Source organism: Gossypium arboreum, chromosome 8 (genome assembly GCF_025698485.1).
Source record: "Gossypium arboreum isolate Shixiya-1 chromosome 8, ASM2569848v2, whole genome shotgun sequence".
Lineage (NCBI taxonomy): Eukaryota > Viridiplantae > Streptophyta > Magnoliopsida > Malvales > Malvaceae > Gossypium > Gossypium arboreum.
In genome coordinates this window covers 2,335,109-2,355,310 of record NC_069077.1, presented here as the reverse complement: position 1 = coordinate 2,355,310, position 20,202 = coordinate 2,335,109, and the positions used below count along the sequence as shown (strand labels likewise).

Genomic DNA, 20,202 nt, shown 5'->3' with positions numbered 1-20,202 from the left:
AATTTCTAAATATTATTTATTTAAATTCAGTAAAATATCAATTACCATATTTTTAAAATTAAATTTTATATTTTTATATTTTTAATTTCGCAACTTCAAAAATTTTCTTTTTTGGTGTAAAAAAAAATAACTAAACAAAATACCTAAGCCTAAAAATCAGCTACCCTACGTTCCAACAGTTTCCTAAAAATACTTCGTGATCTGAATTACTCCTCCTCATTGAATACCAGCTATGTGCGCAACCTCAAATAAATGTACTAGTTTTATAATATCAATTAAAGACTTTTTTGGATGGGATACAAGTCAAAAGACTTAACAATGTAACATGCTCCTTTCATGTGTGGGCCCAAATGCTTATGTTTTAAATTAGAAATGTTATTTTTAGAGGGATTATTATGAACCTTAAAAATATTAGTATTTTATAGACAGTAAAATAAATATTAAGCAAACTTTGGTCATAAAAAATATATACATTTTAAACATTTTTCAAATTAAGAATTCTTAATTCAAAACCCAAATTAACAATACTCACATGTAAAAATATATACAAAATGTCATTTTTTAGAGGATAATCATGAACTTCAAAAATATTAATCTTTATAGACCGTAAAATAAACATTAAGGAAACCTTGGTCATAAAAAATATACATTTTTAAACATTTTCCACATTAAGAATTTTAATCCAAGACCAATTAACAATACTCACGAGTAAAAGATATGACTGAAATATCATTTTTGAGAGATAATCATGAATCTCAAAAATATTAATCTTCATAGACCGTAAAATGAATATTAAGAAATCTTGGTCATTAGAAAATATACATTTTTAAATATTTTCAAAATTAAAAATCTTGATATTACCCACCGATGTCTATTTCATGATGTTAATTAAATTTTTACTTGTTTATACTAATATTATGCCAAAACAACTAACAAATTTGTCAATCAAATTCCTTTTGTGAAGGAATAGAAATTGGACATCATAATCCCTTTCCCTTATTTAAAAAAGTTATACTAACTTTTAAAAAATTCATTTACTATTTTTCAAGATATTATCTTTAAAATAGACGAATTATATACCTTTTACTAGTTATACAGTGGCCGTATGTTTCAAATGAAAGAAAAAATAGTAAATATTCTCAACTGAGTTACCCTATTTTACACCCCCAAAGGCAAAAAAGAAAAAGTAAGTACTATAAATTATTTTATGTCATGGATATAGGTATGGGGAATCACAGAAAGGGCAAGCAAATAAAAACCCTAAAGAAGAAAATGGTTAACCCAAGCTGAGTTTGTGGCTACAATGGAGTCAGTCATTTTTAGTAGGGGTGACAGCCTCCTTTTTTTGTAGTCAGCCCGATGCCCTTTTATCTTCTATATACTATACTATATTGCTAGCAAAGGGGGGTGTGTGTTTGTGGAATAGTCGAAGATCATCAGCTGAAACGATGTTGGGGTGTGTATGCAGTTGTAGGGGGGTTGAATCGAATAAATTTATCGAAGAAAACAAAAAGTAAAAAAGAACTGATTTAGACATAATGTACCATGAACGGGATGCTGTGGACCGGCTTTTATGAAAAAATAAATAAACTAAAGTGGGTTGCACCACCCCTCTTTGAACTTCACTTTACAGTTTTGAGGTTTTAACATTGGGTTTGCATATTCAGGATCCTCCAATCAAATATCACTGCTGGCTTTAACAGCATGTATTATGATAAAAAAGCAGCTAGATTCTATTGATGGTACGTAAAGTCTTAAAGTAGATACCCCCACACCTTCATGTATAAATAGCACTCGGGTGTTAGCTTGTATTGATCAGATCAGTAAACCAACAAACCAAAAAAAAAAAAAAAACCTACACAGTAAGACCAAATAGCGATATCATGCCTAGAGATAGAGATCCTTTGGTTGTTGGTAGGGTTATAGGAGATGTGTTGGACCCTTTTACAAGGTCTATTTCACTTAGGGTCACTTATGCTACTAGGGATGTTAACAATGGGGTTGAGCTTAAACCATCTCAAGTTGTTAACCAACCAAGGGTTGATATTGGTGGGGATGATCTGAGGACCTTCTACACCTTGGTAATTTACTTTTACTTTTTTTTTTTATATGCATAGTAATGGAGTAGGGTTTTTTTTGTTTCTGGTTTTTGTTAATGATTACCAGCAGCTTCCCTTATACATAGTCACATTTTGGTGTAGGTTATGGTAGATCCTGATGCTCCAAGTCCAAGTGACCCAAACCTCAGGGAATACTTGCACTGGTGAGTCTTTATATAAAAATATATAAAGAGATCCATCATCTATTTTTCCTCCCTTTCTAGCTCTCTATTTTTGTTGCATGCTCAAACACACAACCTAAGAGAAAGATGAACAGTTACAGTGTTTGTGATTGAATGGAAAAGTAGATGGAAAAAAGTGAAAGAATAAATGAAGAATAAAAAATGTTTTTAAACGTATAAAAATGTTGATCTGAAAGGAAGAAAATTGACAATTTTCCGATTCTAATGTATATAAATTGAAGTTAACTATGCATGTTCTAAAATTTTTAATTATTTTCAACTCAAACGAAGCTTATAAAAAAGTTTTTTTTTTTTTTTAATCTATTCTATCATGCAATATTGATGCTGTCACATAACATTACTAGGATTAGAGTGAATTTAAAAAAAATGCTAACGAGTTGAGGGTGACAGATGGTTTATAGTTTAGATTTTTTTCCTTAATTTTATATTTTTCACTCTTAAGAGCACTGATGGACAGATGGATAAATTTAAGATGTCCTCTATAAATAAGTCCATTTTTTAACTATAAATAATCAGACAAAGAAAAACACGAACCATTTAGTCTTAAATAAATACAAAGTTCTTTGGGACACTATAGATGCTGCCCATCCAACTACTGATGGGATGAACGGGCAGAATTTGCCACACTATATGGTCTTAGACCAGTAGTTTTTATCCCTTTTATCATGTTTACATTTATAAATATTTTAAATATTCATGACATATTTTACCAATAAATGATAATAAATTTACTAACAAATTTAAAAGGGATGAATTAAAATTTAATCCTTGAACTTGATAATTTTTCTCACCTTAATTTGTAATTTTTTTACTTATATTAGTCCTTAAATTTGTCAAATTTTTTTAAATTTGGTCACTAAATTTAAATTTTGTTAAGTTATAATGACGTGACATACATTTCGAAATTGTGCCAAAAATTACTTGTAAATTTTTTATTATAAATATGGGATGTAGAAAAAAATACCAAACTAAAAAAGATTGTCAAATTAAAAAAGTAAATGATGCTTTAACCCAATTAGAAATTAAACTTCCTTGATATTTTCTCACTGTCATCTGTCAAAGACAAAACAAAAAGAAAAGAAAACAGATTCTTCTCGTATCATAGATATGTGATGTGATTGGTCATCCAGTGGTAGTTTTTGGGATATATTGCAGAAAAGGAAAAATTGTCTATTAATTTTATTCTCATCAGATAAGACTTTGTAGACAGTTTAGTTCATCGGTATATTATACTTTTACTAACCTTAGCATCAATATCATACTTTTTCAGGTTGGTTACTGATATTCCAGCCACAACTGGTGCAAGCTTTGGTTAGTACTTCCTTTCCACACTCTATTCTTATTATTCTATTACACACATATATATATTATATATCGAAGAGGCTTCAAAGATTCATCGGACCATGCACGGCATGGCATGTCAGGGCTAAGAAACAACCTTTTTTTTTTTAAATGTTTTGTTTCTGATTCAGTTGGGTCCTCGTTACCTAAATTTACAGTCAAATAAATCTCTTTATCTGTGATATATGTAAGACTGAGAAAGGGCTGAGCTTTGAAGAAGTACCCCTCATCTCTCTTCCCGGTAAATGTATTTTATAATTTTTCTATTAACAGTTAAATTATATTTTATTTTTTCACAAAAAAATAAATTATTTTTATATATTAGATTAAAGAGTAAATTAATCTTTAATTCTACTATTAAAAGCTGGTCATTATATATTAACATAATATACACATAACACACCACATGGTACTTTTAGTTATTTCAACATTTTTAATATTTGTTAATTACATCAATTTTAATTAGATAAATAAATAAAATTATATACAAAATTAATTTACATATTCTTTTAATAAATAAAATATATAATCTAACTCTTTATATACATTACTCACGATACTGTTACCTTCTCTTACCTTGTCTTTCACTATATATGTCTTTTTCCTTCATGAAATGAGCCTTGGTAAGTGGTACAGCTTTGTCAAGTGATTGAAACAGTAGTAGTATTTGTCGACCAATAAATATTGGATATACAGACAGGACATATATATATATATATATATATATATTTCTCCTTGTCGACAAGGAGAATACCCTTTTCTTCAAGGTCCACAAGTGGGGAACCAAAATCAACAGTATTTACACCACACCCAACAAATACATGCCTTGGCAAATTTTAGTTAAATATTGCACGACAATAGTGGTATGTCCCAAAAAAATATCTTAGCTATCACAAAATATCTCTCAATAAAGTTTGTTGGGTATGTTGATTAAGATTTAGTTCGGTTTATATTAATATTGTTGTAAGTATAAGAAAATACGAATTTGAGTGTGTTAAAATGTGTTTATCTTATTATTTAAGAATCGGAAAGAGGTTATAAATAATTCTAGACATTTATATCAAAAAAGCTTATTGGGGTGTTTTTCTTTTATGTTATTTATATGTAAATGTATATAATGTATGGTGATGGTGTAGGTCAAGAGGTGGTCTGCTATGAGAGCCCACGACCAACGGTCGGTATCCATCGTTTCGTGTTCGTGTTGTTCCGGCAACTTGGAAGGCAAACGGTGTACGCTCCAGGGTGGCGCCAAAACTTCAACACTAGGGACTTTGCTGAGCTTTACAATCTCGGGTTGCCAGTGGCCGCGGTTTACTTTAACTGCCAGAGGGAGAGTGGATCCGGTGGCCGTAGGACATGAAATAAATAATATTGTTGTGATCACGTTTGATTTCAAGAACAATTTATTATGACGAATACGCACAGCTACTTAGAAGACAAAAGAACGTACAACGTTAATACACTAATTAATATTGTATTGTATGGGTGGCTACGTAAATGTACTTTAGTACATTGTGTGTTATCAATAAAGAAAATGTGATTTACACTTTATAAAAACATCTTTCGTAAAAGTATATCCTATATTTTTATAAGATATTAATTTCGATTTAAAGGTCCAATCATGTTGGATTCCGAATTTATAAAGACAGTATTTATTCAATTCTTTTTCCATTATGGCACGTTACATCCCTCTCACTTCCATTCATTCAACAAAATTTTATATTACATATTGATAAGTGTTCGATGGGTAAATGAACTACAACATTCTTTGTATTATATTTTAATCTTTTTATAGAAAAATAGACAAATTAATTTATGGTAGATGAATGAGTAAGCTAACCCTTGCATTAAAATTTGGTGTTTATATATAAATTATAATAACAATTTTAGCTCTCAACCTTTACATATTTATTCAATTTAACCCTACTCTTGTATTGAAAGTAAATTAGAAAATTTTGAAACTAATAAGGCTAAATGATCAAAAAGACCTTGCAATAAATTTAAAAATCAATTAAGTCCTTTTAAAATTTAAAAAAATAAAATTTATAAACAAAATTCATAAAAAAGTTATATTACAAAAAAACAATACCGACACATTAAAATCTAATAGTTATAAGATTTAAAAAAATTACCCCTACTCTTTTATTGGGTCGGTATTGTTATTTTTAATAAAAATTATAATTTTAAAATTATTATAATTTTTTTATGAATTCTGTTTAATATTTTTTAAAATTTTAAAGGGCTTAATTGATTTTTTTAATTTGTTACTAAGGTCTTTTGATTAGCCGATTGGCTTCAAAAAATTTAATTTACTTTCAACAAAAGAGTAGAGACCAAATTGAATAAATGTGTAAAATTGAGAGTTAAATTTATTATTATACCTTATATATAAACACCAAATTTTAACGGATGGACTGTCTCATCTAACATAGAGAAACTAATTTATCCATATTTCAATAAAAAAACTAAAATGCAATCCAATATATAATATAGAGGATTTTGTGATTCTTTTATAGTGTTAAATATAATGATAAATTATATTGCCACATAAAAAGAGTTGCCACCAACCTCGAAAATGGAGAATATATAAAAGCTTTTATATACAAATACCCTTGGAAGTAGATATTGTTGGGTGAGTGATTTCATTTTCAATTGGTATAGTATGCAATTAAGTTTTAGGTAGTTGCGTGTGTTTTTGGTTGTTTTATTTCTGTTTGGTTGGAAATCCTTTTGATTTTCTAGTTTGATGTTTTTCTTTAAACAACACTGATTTAAGGTTATGTTGAGCATGTTAGGTTATTTAGCGGACTAAAGTGTTAATAGTTGAATTTGGGATAAAAGCATGTTTGTTTGGTATACTGTAAATTGGGTGGAGATGGTTTTGCTCCAGCTCGGACACTAGACCTTTGTAAATATTTGATTTTGACTACCATTTCAATAAATCATGCTATCTAGCTCACAACAAGCAGTAGCATTGCTCTACTTATTATCTCTTTTAGAATAACAATACTTATTAGAATAATTGTTGTTTTAGAATAATTATGTCCGAAATAAAATAGGGTTTCAATTTAAAACAGTTGTCATCCAGTGTAGCTGTCATTTAAGAACAACTTTTGTTGAGAATAATTGTATTCTTTCAAAAAAGTCATTATTCAAAACAAGCTCTCTAAAAGAGTATCACCATAGAACAACTCTTACTCGAAACAACCTCTACATTGATAACAACTTAAGAGCAACTCACATTTAAAACAAGTCAGAATAACCCATGTTTGGAAACAATCTTCATCTTGTGGAAGATGTTTCACATAATACTACTTCACTAAAGTAGAAGTAGAAGTAAACTCGAAATATATAACAGGTTTTTAGGTTATCTTCACTCTTAGGAAGTTCCTAAGAGTTTAGCTTGGTAGATCATATATGGAAGTAGTTAAAACGTTTTTTTTTTAACATTTTCTTATAACATTGCGTATTCCTCTCTTCTTATAGAAACATAGTGAACTCTTCTTCACTATTCATCATCACCATCTCTTATTAATCATTAATGTCATTATAATTGAAAATTAATTTTATTACTCCTATTAACTGTTAATTTTGTAACTCCTCTTAAGACACTATAAATAGGAGCTCTTCACAACTAATTAGAAGACTTTTTGAAATTTGGCGTTTTGGACTCAAAGTTCTCTCTAAAATTCTCTCAACTCATTTCTTTGTTGAGTTTGATCATCAATCACATTTCCCTTTCTCTAGTATGACCAGATTTACTTTAGTCTTTCTCTCCGCCTTCTTTCAATACATTTCATTCATTTGTTTGCAACACTTTCTCTTTCCACCAAAGAACCTCGACAGCCTTAAGTTACCAAACAAAGCTTCAACTATTTACTTCTTTAAGTTGTTGGTAGAGTTCAAAAATATTAATTAAAATATGTAAGGCAAGCTATACTAAACTTCCCGTATTATTAAAAATTTATTCCGAGTTTAGACTGAGCTAATTGAGGTAGGCAAATAACTCAGTCCATGAATGGATTAATGAATGTTGTACTTATATGACTTTAAGGGCAGATAAAGTCTTACATTTTTTGATTATGTTGTCATTCGGTTAATGTTGAAAACCTATTGCTTCCGTGATGGTCAAGGCATTGCAGTTCGCATTTGTATTTTCGTTGATTCTCTGATGTTTTCTTGAGAACCCATGGATCATATCTCTATAAGCACTCTCTGCTGGACCTCAATTTTCCATGTTATTAATGCTTATTCACTTCACTGCATTGTGTGGTATTGGCTCCTGCAATTTGACACCTTTAGGCACTCTTAAAGAAGGTCCAGAGTAGTTGGCAACCGACTGACCGAGTAACTTTTTGCCCAAACCCGAGTGTGTGATCAAGTTAAAGAATTGAGGGGAAGTGGTAAAGAGCTCTCGTATGATTATTTCGTCGTGCTGGTGGGCGATATGATCACGGAAGAAGCTCTTCCAACTTACCAAACAATGTTGAATACGGAGATAAAATCGGTGCTAGCGTTACTTCTTGGGCGATCTGGACTTGGGCTTGGATTGCTGATTTAGTAGAGACCCAACGTGACAATTAGATTCCGCTGAAGACTATGCCGATGTACTGGAATATCTCGTAGGAAGATGGAATGTAGCAAAGCTAAAAGGTCTTTCTGGCGAGGGAGGATGTGCTCGAGACTTTGTGTGCCGACTGCCAAAAAAGATTTGAAGGTTGGAGGAAAGAGCTCAAGCCAGAGCTAAGTAAACATCCAATGTTGCTTTCAGTTGGATTTTTTTTGTTTTTAAGAAATTAATAGCTTAATGGTAGTTGTCACATTGTAGGTTAAGCTTTCTATCCCCATTTTTCTACCCATTGCATGCAATTAAAGTTTAGCAAGTATGATCTTACATATTCTATGCGTCAAGATCGGGGACAAGCCAGAAAATTTTTTTTGGGTATCGAAATTAAATTATAATATTTATAATAGTAGAAATGTAATTTCACCATTTTAATAGTTTATATCTTTATAATTTTTAAAGGATTAAATTAATTTTGTCATTTTTAGGGGGCCAAAGTATAATTTTATCTTTATTAATTTAAAATTTTAAAATTTTTAAAAGACTTAAATGAAAAAAAAATATTTTAGGGATGTAGGGACCCTGCCAGCCCTTCTTAAGTACGCCATTGGTTAGAGCAATATTTCTTACACATAAATAATGATATTTAATGTATTGGAATGTGATGATAAAATATGAATCTATAATTTATTATTTTTATTATCTTGAAAAGTAAATAGACGAAATGTTGATCCATAATATTTTGAAGGACTAAAGAAATTTGAGAACAAATTTTGTAGTCTAAGAAGTTCTAATAATAAGATCAAGATTCAAAGCTTTAATAATAACATCGAGATTTTGTATTTATATAACATATAATTATGTTAATAGTGAATTTAGTCCTAAGTTGAAAAATAAAATCAGTCTTGCTCGTTACAATTTTGAGTACTTTTATAAATTTATCAAAATTACTATGAAAAATTTAAGTAAAAAGATCTCTCTAGTCTTTCTCAATTTCGATGTTAAGTAAATTAGTCCCTTTAAAAAAATTAGAGCAAATTGATCACTGTCAATTTCTAAAGTTAGAAACTAAAGACAATCAATCACAATGTTAATATTTTTTTGTCAATTTAGCCCTCAAATTCTACACATTTTGTCAAATTGATCCTAAATTTAACAAATTTAACTGCAACATCTAAATATTTTGTCAACTTGATCTTGATTTAACAAATTTAACTTGTAAAATTTACACATTTTGTCAACATTTACACAATATATGTAAAAATCAAATGCTAAATTCATTACTATACTAATCAAAATTAAGTACAATTGATAAAAGAACATTAACGTCATGTCCTTACTTGCTTATTTTCGATATTGATAAGGATTAAATTGCTCCAAGTTTTGGGAGAAGGATAAATTTGCTCAATTTCAAATTTGATAGGGATTGGAAAGATGTTATTACCAAAAATCTAAAAGATCTTAGACCTTTTCATCAGCTCCAAAGTCACACAAAAGTCGTAATAGTTTGTGATAATTTAGTCATGTTGCACAACACTTTTGTAATAATTTATATAATCAAGTAATGTTTTGTATAATTATAAAAAATTACAAATTACAAATATTGTAATAATTTGTATAATTAGAAAATATTTTTATATTATGAGTAATGTTTTCTGCATTCATACAAAATATAAAAAGAAGAATGAATTATAGAATCAGGTAATATTTTTGTATAATTGGAACTAATGGAAAGCACAAGCAACTCAACTCAAAAAGAATATCAATGAAATGCCAAATAGCATCTTGAAACAAAGAAATAATATAAATAAATTAGCATCTTCATTTGCAAATTGAGATATTTTACATATATAAATATATATACATACACACACATAACTACCGTCCAACTGTCCTACCTACTCGTTACAATCAAACATGAAAGATGACGTGTGACATCCCTCCCCACTGTTAAGCTATTTAAATTTCATTTGCTAATCAACATCTTTTTTATATAATAAAAATATAACCAAACATTTTGATTGAAACAAAATAATCAGCACCGCAGACTGAGCATGACAGCAACACCAAGAAGGCAATTTCCACTGTATCTGCTATTTTTCCTATGCAAAGGGATCAGAAATCTGATTTTAAGAGCTTCAATCGAGGCTTTATACAGATATCATCGAAGGGTTTCCCCTGTTCTACATGGATGTAATCTTTTGTCTTAAGAACCTGTAGATTGGGTAATATTTACACCAAGGAACAAAGAGAATAATTTATGTTAATATGTAGTTTAGTAGCAGAAATCTGTTCATTAATCCGTAGATGGATAGTGTTGTGCACTTAAAATGTTACTTTCAGATAAGTTTTAGTAGACATACCAGTGTTTCGAAAAACATCCTCGATGCCTCTTTACGTGTTTTACGAGCCAATAGACTGTCCATAGAAAGTGTCTTACGTCCATGTACAGCTTCATCCTCGAATAAATTCTGGAGATACTTGGCAACAGCCCTTAAAGAGAAAGTATCAGAAAACATTAAGATGAGATCTAGAATCATTCCAGTTATTAAGGTACAAAATTATTTCGACAAATGCTAAATTATTGTTGAAATTAATGAGAAAAAAGTAAAAAAAGTAAAAAAATATAAAAATATAAAAAAAAAAAAAACCAGTTATATCAATGACTACAGGGAGCATACAGACCTGGTACGAGAAGACCATCCACTATTTTCAAGAAGACGACTTTCATCACCGCCCGGCATGCCATTATCATCATCTTCACCTAGCTCATCATCATCTACATTCAGGAATTCTGGCAAGAAAGATAAAGAAAACAAATGTTCGGTAAACAAATGTCCAATCATCGTTTACATTGGGAAGCAATAGCACCCTATGGTCCAAATCCTAACCAAAGTCCACCTGCCTGAACCTTTCATTACTAAAATAAAATTATATATACAAACTGTGATTCATTTTACTTAAAAAGAAAATTCAAATAAATATAATTTCAAGTAATGCTCATCAACACTGAAATGTAAAAGCAAAACAGGGCAATAAGATCAAACCTGTATCATTTCCAATGGCAACATCCTCAAACTCCTGCACCCCACAAGGCCAAACAGTCATTTAGGGGATTCTTAGAGCCTCAATTAAAACAGGGAAAACTACCACAAATACAACTTTCATAGCAACATAATACATATAAATAGCACAATGACTGAGTAAGTTAATATGAATACAAAGTTGAGGATCGGAATAATTATCTATATGTGAATCATGCTTTATGAATAAAACAAAGTCAAATATTCAACATAAATTAAAATATATTTAGAAAATATATGTTTGGTTGTTTATGGAAATATTTTCAATGAATCACTGTCAACCATGTTTTACGAATAGGACAATGTTAAATATTCAACATAAACTAAAATATATTTAGAAAATAATTTTCCTTTTCAACTAAGGAAATATTATCAACTAATCAATCTGGAGTGGATCAGACAACTCAATATTGATGCCTAAATTACTTTCAGCCATTGCTCTAAAGTTATAGCACTACTTGAATATTACAGAATAGAAATTGCTAACAGTTTGGAAAAAGTTAAGAGCACTTACAGCTTGATTATCCACAAGAGAGGTCATTTCTTTATTGACTGCATCGACTTCCTGAAAGGTTGAGGTTTCTCCCGTATTTAATGAAGCATTGTTCAGAACCACATCAACATTTTCTGAATATGTAGAATCCATTTTACATTCTTCAATATCCTTACGGATAGGGTCCTTGTCATCATGATCCAAGAGTGCAACCTCAACTTGAGCCTCATCTATCACATCAACCTTATCATTTTCAGCTTCATATGCATTTTGAGAACCATTCACAGACTCACCAGTTTGTAAAGTGACAAGAGAATTAGTCCCATTTTCAATAGGTGCAAAGCATTCTGCTATACTACCATCAGCTGATGTATTGGCTTTACTTTCTTCCAACAAAAACTCAGTACCAAGATTAGTTGGGGATGACAACCCAAACTCATTTAGAACAAAGTGATTTGATGCATTAACAGCTTCAGCATTATCTTTGTCAATTTCCATTTCTGTGATCCCATCGACAGGATTTCTATCCTGTTGAGAATTCAGATCACTGTGTTCACCCTGCTGAGTTTCAGTGTGAACAGTAGTACCCTCATTCAGATCACTGTATTCACCCAGCTGAGTTTTGGTGTGAACAGTAATACCAACAGACTGTGCTTGCTCATCATGGCCATTAATTAAAGGCACAGAGCTCCCTTCAATTCCACCTTCAGCAATATCAGGTCTGACAGAGCACCCTGAATCCTTAGCTACTTCATTTGATGCGTGGTTTTGATCACCTTCAGAAATCCTGATACTGCTTAGATCATATTGTTCACTGTGCAAACGTGTCAAGTCACCCGACATACCTGAAAGGTACACCATTTGCAACTCACCAAGTTATAATCAACGTATTAAAATTTTGAGGCAGAATGGTTTCAAGTAACATAAATTCAAAACAAAGACAGAGAACCGTTAAAACGATCACAGTTAAATCTTAGTCCATACAATTTAAAGGTTGAGTTTAGATTCATACAAATGAAATCAATGCGAAAACTTAAGTCTACATGTAGAAAATACTCCGTAGAAATGAGGTAATAGTATATATGCTAATAGGAAAAATGCATGTAGTAGCAGGCAGTATAGTTCTGAATAGGGCCAGAGGATGCCCTAGACTAAACAAACATCTAAATGTCACGACTTTTTCCAATGAAAACAAATCAAATCCAAACAAGGCCTTCAGGAGATATATTAGAGGTGTATCAATAAATTTTCCTCACATAGGGATGCAACATAATATTGGGGTGTGTGGTGTTCTCTTTTTTTTTTTTTTTTGGGGATGGGGAGGTGTTTCGATGCAGTATGATCATTCTCCCTCTTTCACCACTATGTACATTAAAACACACCGACTATTAATTTTCACCCATTGTAATTAATGAACAAGTTGGAATTCTTTTCTTTTATTTCAATGACCCAACAAAAGCATGCAGATACAGTGATTTTAGGACTTTGATCTCACCAGTAAGTACAGATTCACTAAAGATTTCATCTTCCAAGAATCGTCTCTGAATCAATGAAATTTCAGAGCGAGTGCAAGGTGCTTTCTTGCGAATACGACGTATGTCTTCAGTATTAACCAACTGCTGACGTATTGTACTTGATAGAAAAAAGCAAGGACAAATTAATCAGTACTTAAACACTAGATCTAAAATTATAAATGCAACACTAAGATTCTCAGAATAAATTCCATTCAAGAATATTTCATAATGTGCCATGCTAAGAATAAACACAATTTGATCAAATCTCAATTCTTAAGCAAATTAATGCAATGTAAACCATAATGTCATACTGCAAATAGATTATTATTATCTATATATAAAGCACCAGGTACATCAAAACATGGCAAGTCCCTTTTGTAAAATTTGTTGACAACAGAAGAAAACAAAAATTTGCTTCAGAGAAAGAGCGTCAATCTATGTCAAATGATGAAAATGTTGCAAAAGAAAGCATGAAAAGGTAGAAACTTCCAAGTGCATGAATTTCATAATATAAATTTTAATTTATATAATCAAAGAGAATAGTGAGGTTAAATAAAACAAACAATGTTATATATGACTGCAAAAAGAATATTGCATTTGAATTTTCAAATTCATTTGAGAAGAGAGCAATCATCAGAACATCAACTAGTGAAAGAAAGAAAGAAGAAATAAAAACATATTAATGACATACTCGCCATGTAAAACCATAGTATCATCCATAAGAACTTTTCTCTTGGTGGCACTAGGTTTTGCTGCAGATCGTGTGCGTTTCCTTGATGCAACTTCAAACTGAGGAGTTGGTTTCATTTTAAAAACTGAAGATTTTCTCCCAACTGAAGCAATAAAAAATTCATTTACAAAAATATTCTTATGAAGAACAGCCTTACAATCCATGCTATTCTAGTAATTCAATAGAAGGCAGATAATAGTTAATTTAGAGTTAAAAGTGCTGCTACCTAAAATAGAAGACAACAAGTCATCATCATCAGGAACTGATTCTGCAGTTCTCATGGATTGAGGCCTGCCAAATGATTCAACCGAGTTTATACTCTCTACAGTTAGTGTACTTTCAGTTAAACTTCGCTTTTTTCCTGAAATGAGTTTCGTTCCAGCATCAATTTCATCATTCCCTGCTAGGACCTCTTTGTCTGGGGTAGACTCAACCAGCAAATCACTTGGTTTATCAAGCAGTTCTTCCGGTGCAGAGAGTAACCTTTCAGGTGCAGGCAAGTCAGACATAGCACAACTATTTGAATTTTCCAACTGATGACCACAAAAAGCAGGTTCCACCATCTGAGTTTGGCAGACTTCACCTGCAAGAAGATAGTTAATAAGAAACAATCTAAAACGAAGTCATTATGGTTAGAAAAAATGTTGTCATATATAATCTTAAAAAGATCCCCAGTCTATGTAAGACAACATGCATGAGACTCATAAAACAAACCTTGCACCTCAATTGGAGCTCCAGAAGCATGAACTTCCTCCTCCCTTTGGGACAGATCCACAGAGTTCTGCTCAGCAGCAGCCAAATTATTGCTCCCAAGAACTTGAACAGACGACACCTCTTCATGAATACCAGTTTCTTTAAGATTTTCAGAGACATTCGGTTCTTGAAAAGCTTGAGCTTCTCCATCAATTACTGTTGGCCTACTAGGTGATTCCAATGGACAGGAAGGATTTGAAGCTATTGCTTTGCCATGTGATTCTTCCAAATTACCAGCGGCTTCCGCTTGATTCCCAAATTCAAATTTTTGTAATGCTTGATCATTTTCCAAATTGCCATCTGACACAGGCACACAGGTGCTATTTGAACTTGTTCTTCGAGCAGGTTCATCCAAATCAAAGGTGACATTGGAGCAGCTAGGAGATTCTGCACATTCCCTGTCAGTTCTATCAATTGAGTGCGTACCGCCATTATGCATCTCTTCCACCCTATCCAAACCATCAGGTCCTCTGACAGTCCCAATAGCAGATGCACACTCCACAGACACAGCATCAGGGAGAGAACTTTCCTGTGGTTTATTTTGTTCTTTCTCCATGTCACTAATATGGCAATTGTTCTCAGGAGGCTCGATAACAACAGCATCATGATTTATTTCATTTTCCAATGACTGATCCAATGGTTTGTTATCTTCATGGTGAAGATTTGATTTATTAGAAGCATTTTCTACACACTTTGAGTTGGCCAATTCTGTAAGATTGTCATGTTCTGGTTCTGCATGATCACCACCTGCCAGTGCCTCATGAACACCAGACAAGTTAGGCACCTCCACTAATCCAGGAGTACCTGGATCTTGATCATAATCAATAAATTCTGAATTTGCAGCGAGATCTTCTACCTAACATCAAGCAGAACATATTTATTAAGGCAAGTAAGATAATAAAATGGTTAGAACATGAATTGTTTCTACAAGATGGACAGAAACTATTAAATTAAAAGGAAATTGAGATTTCAGTTATGTTGAATATAAAATAAACCTGATCCCCACTGCAATCCATTGGCATAGCTTCTGAATTACTTGGGACTTGCTCTTGTGGTACATCTGACCCTTGGGGATCATATCTGAAATGAAAGTTAAAAGCAAGCAATAAATACAAAATTATCAAAATATTTGCATAAATTAACTAGTGAAACTAATGACTGATTAGTAATTGGCTGTGCTTTGCAACCTACCCAATAGGGAGTTGAGAAACCACACTACCAAAATGAAAAAAAGGAAAATATGATAAAAAAGCATATATGAGGCATAAGTATTTGATATGCTACATGATCGGAGAAAGAATAAAGTGCGACTGTGTGTGTGTGCATCTGCATGTATATTTATGCGTGTTTGTCTGTGTGTGAAGCTTACTCTGACACTCCAGCGTGTTTGGATGATGCAACCCTATCCAGGACAAGCTCCTGCTTAAGATTAATTCAAGGCAAGAATTTTCAGTAGATGATTAGCATAAAGAGAAAATAGCACCATGAATATGAAAAATCAGGTCAGTCAATTCATAAAGAAGACAAGCTAAATACCACAACCCCAAAGATATCAACTTTGAAGGACAATGAATGAAACCATCAGCAAGTCAGCAATTTAAAGGTTCTGCTGACCAGAGGATCCATGGAAGCATATTCTCAACTTCAAAAACCAAGATGTCAGGGTTTCTGAAGTTAATCACCTATGAAATGGTTTCAGTAAATTGATCCACTTGATGTGCATCCCTAAAAGATCATAAGCGGTCCACTTGTACTTACTACTGAGGGTAGGGACATACATTTCTGCTATTAATCTGATGATATTACTGCACCACCTACTCTCACAACGCAGTAAATTTACAAAACATTTGTTCTTTTACCCCTCTTCTTTGCTAAGGCATCATTTTAAAATTGTTCCTCCCCAGCAACCCACTTATCTAGTTCATTTCATTACCTTTTAGTAGGTACGACCTCAACATTAGTAAGCCTCCAATCTAGGTCCTACATTAGTAAGCCTCTCTCTGATTGCAAACCACCTGCCAAACTAATCCCTAAATGATAGGGAAGAAAGAATGATAGATTACCTCATCAAGCAGACCAATCTGAGAAGTGTCACCATCACCAAAACGTTCTGAAAATATTCAAAATGAAGAGATTTATATTTACTAGTATTTTTCCAACCAAAAAATCCAGTGTATCACAGTCAAGAGCAGTACTGACCATCCAATCCAAATTGTGATGTGGAGTAAACAACACCGTCCATGGTATCTTGAAGCGTAATCTGCTCTCTTGAGCTAACATGATGATCAACATAGTTACTGCCAAAAGAGCTACATGTTAACAAACATATAGTACTTCCCCAGATAGCTTATGAAAATATTCAATGTGCATCTCGTATCACCAAAGCAACAGAAAAACATCATGACTAACCCCTGAAAGATCTCATTATCAGGCAGCTCAAAGTCATCAAGATCAAAAGTCTCTGGCAAAGTGATTGAATGGTACGGCGCAGTTGATTCTTCCGGTGGCAAATCAACTGCAGTGGAGCGAAAAGCCTGCTTTATCTTAAGCAAGGCTTCACTGCAATCATCAAAAAGGTAATTCACCTTTCTAGAATATATCCTCACCACTCCGAGAAGAAGATGACTTGACAATCGTAGTGCAATTGGTACATCAGGAAACAGAATAGAGTCTGCTCAGAGCCATATAACAATAAAGAAGTAAGATTATAGTTAAAAAAAGAATTCAAAAAGTTAGATAAGCCTAGGCACCTATCCTCAGTAAGAAGGTTCCCTGTAAACATGAACAAAATTTGATATTGGAACATGAAAACATAGCAACCCTATCATCATCATGATTGTATAGCCTTATCTAATTCTATTAGTGCAGTGATCTGCCATGAGCAACAAAACCAACAAAGTGCTGAGTAAACTCAATGGAAAATTCCTCTCCTGAGTAACCAAGTAAAACCATATTTTATGAAGATGCTACCAACACCATGGTTATTTACCCTGCCAATAAGGGAAACTACTCCTACATGATTATAAATTTCAAAACAACAAATAGAGTTGCCCATAGCCCCTCCGTGTATGTCCAGCAGGGCCATGACAAGGAAAAAGCATGCAAGGACTTGAAGAAAATAAGCTCATACAAGAATAATAATGAAGAGGAGGATGTTATGAGCTTTTAAAAATTATCTTTAATAAATATTAAAAGAAACTTTCAAAATAAAATTTTCTATTTCAGAAACTGGTAGGCAATAAATGCATATGAGCAGCAAACCATTCCAATATGCACACTACCTCCGACATATTTCTAGAGAGTCCATTTTAACCTAACCTTATAGTATGGCCATGCCATCAAGCTCGCTAATTTTCAAGCTCACCCAGTATTTATAATTTCCAACTCCCAAATACCAGTTTTACTAATATTTGTTTATTGATCAGAAATGTTTGGATTTGATCAAATTGTTAGAAATACTCAATAAACATAGAAGTTATTAATTCCAATGATTGGTTTAATGAATAATAAATTACAGATCATGGAAATGAAATAAGCATACCTACCAATCAAATAAATAAATTTTAACTAAGTACTTCTAGCTATTTATTTCCTTAAGAAGACATACATATTCCTCAATTTGGCAAAGAAAATAAATATGCAAATAGAGAGATAAAGATTCTAAATTTGAACTCTGGATTCCAAACTAAACAAGTAAAATGAAATTAGAAAGTACTAACCAACAGAAACACCGATGTCAGTATCAGCCACCTGATTCTTACGGAGCTTCCTCTCCAGATGAGCTGCTATCCATATCGTACCCAAGGGACCTTTCTTCGCCAATATAAACTGTGAATAAAACATTTTTTTTCTCCCAATACGATCCCTACTTTTTCACACAAACTTCCCCACCCCTAAATGTAAGAAAAACCTATTATCTAATCTTAAAATTATCCTCCTAATCAAAAATAAACCCTAAAGCAATCAACTTCAAATCCTCGGTACAAATTCAACATGCTCAAATAGCTCCCAGGACAACCCCCTAAATTTCCAAAATTTCCCAACATAACCCTTAATTTTTTCCACTCCCAGCTACGAAAATGAACAAAAAGAAATTCAAAACATCCTAGATTTCAATAAAAAGAACGAAACCCTAATTACTCCCTATCCACCAAGCAACCATTGACACACTCGAAAAACCCCGTAACCCATAAAAAAAGGGGCACCATTTCAGCTAAATTCACAGACCCACCACTTAATAGAACATCCCAAAGTATCGAACCATAAGAATCGACCAAAAAAAGAAAGGAAAAAAAAAACTCCCAACTTGGGCTTTGCTTCGATGCGTAAACCCTAGCCCTCGAATAAACGAAGCTTTCGTGGAGAGGAAAACTACAGCTCCATAACTGAGTTGAGGGGATTGAAGAGAGAGAGAGAGAACGAGTTAGAATAGTGAGTCAGATCGGACAGACACGAGAAGAGAGAGGGTGAGTTTCCGTGTTTGGTGTTTAAGGAAAGAGAAAAAAAAAAAAAAAAAGGAGTAGCGCTGTGTCTGTTATAATGTAATGTAAATTAATAGTAAAAGATTCGATTTTTGAAGATAAAACTAAAACAAGCTTAGTAGCCCGCGCTTACTCTTTTTTGATTGGTTAAACTACTTTTAATTTATTATCTAAACACTCCATGTGGACCAAAATATATTTTACACATTCTTGGAAAACTAATCCGTTAATTTTTATAAATTTAAAATTTAATCCTTATACTTTTACTTTTAAGAATTTAAATTTTTATTTTTAAATTTTAAAATTTAAGTTGAACTGTTAATTTATTAAATTATTTTATTAATTTAAATTTATTATAATGTCATTATTTTACTTATGTTATTATCAAGTAAATTTATTTTTCAAAATAATAAACTAAAAAATTTAACAATAATAATAATTAAATTTAAATTTTAAAATTTTAAAATTAAAAAATAAAATTCTTAAAAATAAAACTACATAAACTAAATTTTAATTTTCAATATTCACTTGCAACTAATGTTCAACAAAACTAATTTTTAAAACTCATAAATACAATTATGAATTTAAAATGATTAATGTTACAACTTAAATACACTAAATTAATTAATAATTTAAAAACTAATTAGTATGTTACCTAAAGAAGCTTGATTTTTTAGAGTCCTAAAGAAATTTGTTATTTTATAAAAGTTATCATTTTAATTTTTATTTCATATATTTTGTTAAAATTAAATAACTTAAAATATAGATTTAAAAAATTTAAATTAATAAATGGTTAAATTAAGAAATTTAAACTTTTTCAAACATGAATTTTGATAATTTTTTATATAAATACATAAAAATATTTATAATTTCTCTTCAATCTTTAAGAAAATAAATCCACTCGAATTCACGTCCGGCTTATTCACGGCATTGACCTTGAA

The 20,202-nt window shown here is 31.6% G+C and overlaps 2 protein-coding genes across 3 annotated transcripts; one reads left to right on the top strand and one right to left on the bottom strand.

Moving 5' to 3' along the window:
• The first annotated feature begins 1,790 nt into the window (after nucleotides 1–1,790).
• Nucleotides 1,791–5,200, top strand: LOC108469048 (protein HEADING DATE 3A-like). Its single transcript, XM_017769937.2, has 4 exons — nucleotides 1,791–2,081; nucleotides 2,202–2,263; nucleotides 3,573–3,613; nucleotides 4,780–5,200. Exons 1-4 carry the CDS (start codon nucleotides 1,884–1,886, stop codon nucleotides 5,001–5,003), a joined length of 525 nt encoding a protein of 174 aa, XP_017625426.1. The 5' UTR covers nucleotides 1,791–1,883; the 3' UTR covers nucleotides 5,004–5,200.
• A 4,790-nt stretch (nucleotides 5,201–9,990) lies between these two features.
• On the bottom strand, nucleotides 9,991–19,413 carry LOC108469795 (sister chromatid cohesion 1 protein 4-like). 2 transcript variants are annotated; one of them, XM_017770840.2, is made up of 15 exons: nucleotides 18,500–19,404; nucleotides 17,190–17,451; nucleotides 16,980–17,077; nucleotides 16,844–16,890; nucleotides 16,150–16,199; nucleotides 15,776–15,860; nucleotides 14,742–15,636; nucleotides 14,254–14,610; nucleotides 13,989–14,130; nucleotides 13,279–13,415; nucleotides 11,805–12,628; nucleotides 11,255–11,288; nucleotides 10,893–11,001; nucleotides 10,571–10,700; nucleotides 9,991–10,421 (listed from the first exon to the last, which is right to left on the bottom strand). In XM_017770840.2, exons 1-15 carry the CDS (start codon nucleotides 18,621–18,623, stop codon nucleotides 10,323–10,325), a joined length of 3,393 nt encoding a protein of 1,130 aa, XP_017626329.1. In that variant the 5' UTR covers nucleotides 18,624–19,404; the 3' UTR covers nucleotides 9,991–10,322. The 2 variants fall into 2 exon arrangements, 1 of the variants encoding a protein (XP_017626329.1); XR_008287138.1 differs by lacking the exons at nucleotides 9,991–10,421; nucleotides 11,255–11,288 and having other exon boundaries at nucleotides 10,595–10,700; nucleotides 18,500–19,413.
• Nucleotides 19,414–20,202: the final 789 nt, after the last annotated feature.

Bases quoted from the DNA above. Each gene is read 5' to 3' on its own strand.
- LOC108469048 (XM_017769937.2), top strand. From the start codon at position 1,884: ATGCCTAGAGATAGAGATCCTTTGGTTGTTGGTAGGGTTATAGGAGAT. The intron at 2,082-2,201 runs GTAATTTACTTT...ATTTTGGTGTAG, and splicing joins TGAGGACCTTCTACACCTTG to GTTATGGTAGATCCTGATGC. The intron at 2,264-3,572 runs GTGAGTCTTTAT...ATACTTTTTCAG, and splicing joins CTCAGGGAATACTTGCACTG to GTTGGTTACTGATATTCCAG.
- LOC108469795 (XM_017770840.2), bottom strand. From the start codon at position 18,623: ATGTTTTATTCACAGTTTATATTGGCGAAGAAAGGTCCCTTGGGTACG. The intron at 17,078-17,189 runs GTTAGTCATGAT...CTCTTTTGGCAG, and splicing joins GATAATGAGATCTTTCAGGG to TAACTATGTTGATCATCATG. The intron at 15,637-15,775 runs GTTTATTTTATA...GCTTGATGTTAG, and splicing joins TGGATTGCAGTGGGGATCAG to GTAGAAGATCTCGCTGCAAA.